Raw genomic sequence first — 5,000 nt, forward strand, 5'->3', positions numbered from 1 at the left:
GAACAGGTTTGTTTTTATTTTCTCTTCTGTTTTTGTTCTATGTGTGCCATAAATATCACCATCCGTTAGAGAAAAAATTGTAGTTTAGAATCAGTAGTTCTTTGACTGCTATTTCTAAATTTTCAGTATGTTGGTGAAGCAACTCATGCTGACCCCTATATATTTATGATTATAAATGGTTTTACCGATAAAGGTTTTTTTCATACTGAACTACTTGGCAAAATTGTTAATTATTAATTTTATTAACTAATTGGCAATTCCCTGCCCTATATCTGTATTTATATATATATATATATATATATATAACAATTTAGCTAGGTGTAAAATATACCTAAGGGATATTAAATATCTGAAGAATTTATTGCCTTGTATTATCAATATATCAATAACAGTGTTATTCCAATATTGTATAAAATATTTAAATTGAATTGAATTTATAATTGTTTTGTTTTCCATTTCTTACATATATATATGTATATATATATATATATATATATATATATATATATACACACACACACACACACACACACACACACACACACACATATCGTGGAAGGAAAGGAAACCTACATAGTCCTAAGCTGTATTTTGGCCATAAAAATCTTTTCACTGCAAACATCAGTTCCATATAAAATTGACTGCTCCTATTTGAGTTTGTTAAGTTGTGAAGCTACATATGGTGCATCACCTGCTCTTTAATGCTGTCATCATGCAAAGCATTTTAAGCAGCGTTTCCTCATAGGTTGCTGTAGTAAGAAGCAGTGAATCATGTTATTGAAATGTTGGTTCAATTGTCTGCAACAAAGTAGACTCAGCCAGACGCCAAGAGCAATGCCAAACTGAACGTTTTTATAAATTTACAAACATACAAAGCAGCTTTCAATAGATAATGAAATTCACTGTCTTTATGACCTTGACATATCTAGTATCGTTAACTCTCTCAGACCCAGGTATCTGTGTCTAACTTTACCCTCCACCTGGGCTCCTGAGCAACAAATAATAATAAATAATTGCCTGTATACAGCTCAAGAGTAACAATTGCATACAAACTAATGGAGAGAATCAGCTATGTCTTCTTTTTCTACATTTGGTGTTCATTAAGGTTTTACCAAGAATCCCGTAGACATGACATTTAACCTATTCCCACCATAGTGGGAACATTGTATGACAGGGCTAATGTTATGTTTTGTTTTTTATAATAATTTTAAAAAATTTTATTTGTTTATCCTTTTTCTTTTAACAATTTATTTTTCAGGTTCAGAAAACCTTAATATTTCAACAAAGATCAATTGTGCAAATAGACACGTTTCCCTTTATAATCCTTCAACTCTGCCGCACTACTTCCATTATACTCACAACCAACGCATTGGCAATTTCATCCTAGTCACTGATGCTGGTTGGATGGTTGCTCAGTAAGTCAGTTGAAATTTTATCTTTTTAACATTATAACAGCTTATATTATATAACAGCATGGTTCAGTGTTTAGAGTGTCAGGCTCACAATCATGAGGTAGTGAGTTCAATTCGCAGACCAGGCTGAGCAAGACTCTTATTTCACATTGCTCCTGTCCATTTATCTGTTGTCCAAGAGAAAGCCAAAGGCCAATACAATTTGACACCAATGTCATTCTCAAGGAATGTTATTAGAATGCAAAGACAAAGTCAACCTCAGTGAAATTTGGATTCAGAACAGAAAGCAAAATGAAATGCTACTAAGCATTTCATCCAACTTGCTTATGATTCAGCCAGCTTGCTGCCTTGAAGAGGTTTAATAATAATGAAACATGTTCAGAATTGTCTTCCATACATATTGAAATAAATAAAATAGTATTAGCCATTGAGCAAATGTCATTGCTTCCTAACCACATTATTACTTCAATGTAGATGGAAATGTTGAGTGATTTCAGTATAGAAGAAAAGGACAATTATTCCAAAGATGTTTTAGAGGTTCCAAAATTGCATAGGATCTATAAGAGTAGATTTACTGCAGGTACCAGAATATGTGCCAATAAGCAGCTAACTATACTACTTAATGATGCATTAAGTGCTGTTAGGAAATCTTTCATGAGATATTGCTAAGGAATATTTTACGACTTTGGTGTTTGCATATTTCGGAATATTAGACCTAGTAATGTATTTTTAAACAAGCCGCAAAACATTAAAGTAGTTCAGAGGATATATGCATACGATTTCTCTGCATTATATATTAATTTTTATCTGAGAAGGGTAGAAAATGTATGCTTAAAGTTATTGATATAGTGTTTAGTAAAGATCATAAATATACTTCCATTAGGAAAGATGAAAGGTGTATTTTTTTTTTACCTAAATCTAAATATAATGGCTTTACCTGTTTAAGTACAAGTAGGTTAAAGGTGATGATTAGTTATATTATTAATAACGTATTGCTCTAGAGGAGGGGATACTTAAACAAATTAAGGGCGTTTGATTGGTAGTAATTGTAGCCCTTTATTACCTGGTGTATATTTATCTTCATGTGAATTTACTTTTCTTCACCATTTTTTTACCTATGGACCCCTTTTGATACCTATTTTATATTTTACTCAGATGGACCCGCAAAGCCATTCAATGTTTGAACAATCCCATTATTTTTTAAGAATTAAAATACTGATTACAAATTTTAGCACAAGGCCAGTAATTTTGGTTCAATTACATTGACCCTGGTACTCTACTGGTACTTATTTTCATCGACCCCCAAAAGGATGAAAAGCAAAGCCGACCTTGGTGGAATTTGGACACAGAACATAAGGATGGATGAAATGCCGCAAAGCATTTTACCCAGCATGCTAATGATTCTGCCTGCTCGCAACCTTAAATATGTGGATTTTCAGAACAGTGAGGTTACATCCTAGCCTTAACTACTGTCTCCTTCAACAGCAACAATCCAGGCAAAGAGCTTTCTGTAAGCTCCGTTTGATTCTTTGAATCAATATTCTTACCACACAGCCATACCGAGATGGTATACAATATCATTTATTTGTATGAGATTGTATGTCTGTTGGCATAGAGAAACAGAATCACAAGGAAATAATTAAATAGTTCAAAGATGGTAAAATGTATGAAGCATTGTGTGATATATATAAATGTTTTTAACTTTTTTATGTAAAAAAAATGCAAGTTATACGAAATAATGCAAATCAATGGTTTGTGCTTTTACCTTGTATTTCAATATTTTGGGGTTAGAACACCTTCTTCAGGAAATCTTCAGAGAAATAGTTTTGTGAGCTCACTTCTTTGTTCTGTAGAGTGTGTGTATATGAAAAGTTGATTTGCATATGCAGGAGAGTGTTGCTATAGTAGCCAATCAGTGGCATGCAGCTCAGTTCTATTACTGATGCTATCCCCATTAAATACAATTATTAAGTTGGTGTTAATATATTTCATGAATGGACCATTAACTAACTAGAAGTATATATAACCCAGAGGAAAAATCGTATTAGTAAATGACTAATACAATTTAATTAATTAGCAGTAGAGGTTAGTGTTCTCAAGACATAGGCCAGAGTAACAACCGGATGGAGTAACTAATTCTGCCAGCTACAAAGAGATTCTCAGTCTTAGTTAAAGGCAACTTGTGTGAATTTTGTGTATTGTTACAGCTGTTACTCACAAGCTTCGTGGCACTCCATCTGTTATGACAACAAGGGTTCCAGTTGATCCAATCTACAGAACAGCCTGCACGTGAAATCAACATGCAAGTGGCTGAGCACTCCACAGACATGTGTACCCTTAACGTAGTTCTCAAGGATATTCAGTGTGACACAGTGTGACAAGGCTGACCCTTTGAAATACAGGTACAACAGAAACAGGAAGTAAGATTGAGAGAAAGTTGTGGTGAAAGAGTACTGCAGGATTTGCCACCAACCCCTGCCAGAGCCTCGTGGAGCTTTTAGGTGTTTTCGCTCAATAAACACTCACAATGCCCGGCCTGGGAATCGAAACCACGATCTCACGACCGCGAGTCCACGGCCCTAACCATCGGACCGTTGCACCTCCACATATATGTATATATAAACACATATATACACACAATGTATGACAGATACACTTCCAAGGTTTTGGTTGACTTGGGGTTATAGCAGAAGACACTTGTCCGATGTATCACACAGTGGGACTGAACCTGAACCCATGTAGTTAGGAAGCAAACTTCCTACCCAAACAGCCAAGCCAGTACTTACAGAATCTATATATGAAAAATGAATTATGTGACAACCCGCTGAGCTCATTAATTTATTTATTTACTAAATTCTATATATGATATTATTCCTCAAGCCTAACTCTAAAATAGTTTTATATCATACTGTGCTGTCAATACAGTGTTTTTTTTTTTGTTTTTTTTTGGCTTCTTCTTTTTGGTTTTATTAGACAATACAACGGTTGGTTTAGCAAATTTTCTAAAACATAAACAACCTTCAAAAGCAATAAGCCATTTCTTCTTGTTTCATTTCACACAGGAATACAACATTGCTATTGTTACACCTTGCTTAGTTGTTGGTAAATTATATCACATTTTCACTAAATTAAATTATTAGAATGGTTCTGAAATTCTTTAAATCTCAAATACTTCATGTCAACGTAATTCTGTTGTGATTTGAATAGTTCTCTTTTTAACCATTTAACATTTAAGCTGGGAATTTTTTCAGTATGAATAGTCTATCGGATAAATGTTCAAACTGGTTAGATCCAGCCTTTCACACCTACCCTACATTGTCATTTTGAAAATAAACAATAGGATCATCAAAATCTTGGATCCACAAGATAATGCATGATTAACTCAAAACAATTGTGAATAAATAAGTAACTTAGTGATTTGGCAAAAGAGACCGATAGAATAAGTACCAGGCTTTAAAAAAAATGTAATTACTGAGGTTGATTCATTTGACTAAAACTGCTTCAAAGTGGTGCCCCAGCATGGCCACAGTCTAATGACTGAAACAATTAAATGATAAAACTAAAAGATATACCACAAACAGATTTGTC

The 5,000-nt window shown here is 33.7% G+C and overlaps 1 protein-coding gene across 1 annotated transcript in view; it reads left to right on the forward strand.

Moving 5' to 3' along the window:
• The first annotated feature begins 771 nt into the window (after positions 1-771).
• The window catches only part of LOC128250595 (venom phosphodiesterase 2-like), a 38,924-nt gene continuing 34,695 nt past the window's right edge, over positions 772-5,000 (forward strand). The window contains exons 1-2 of the mRNA XM_052975955.1: positions 772-784; positions 1,259-1,415. Coding sequence (XP_052831915.1) covers positions 772-784; positions 1,259-1,415 — 170 coding nt within the window. The remainder of the gene's footprint in view (positions 785-1,258; positions 1,416-5,000) is intronic.

This window comes from Octopus bimaculoides, chromosome 23, assembly GCF_001194135.2.
Source record: "Octopus bimaculoides isolate UCB-OBI-ISO-001 chromosome 23, ASM119413v2, whole genome shotgun sequence".
In the NCBI taxonomy this organism is placed as follows: Eukaryota; Metazoa; Mollusca; class Cephalopoda; order Octopoda; family Octopodidae; genus Octopus; species Octopus bimaculoides.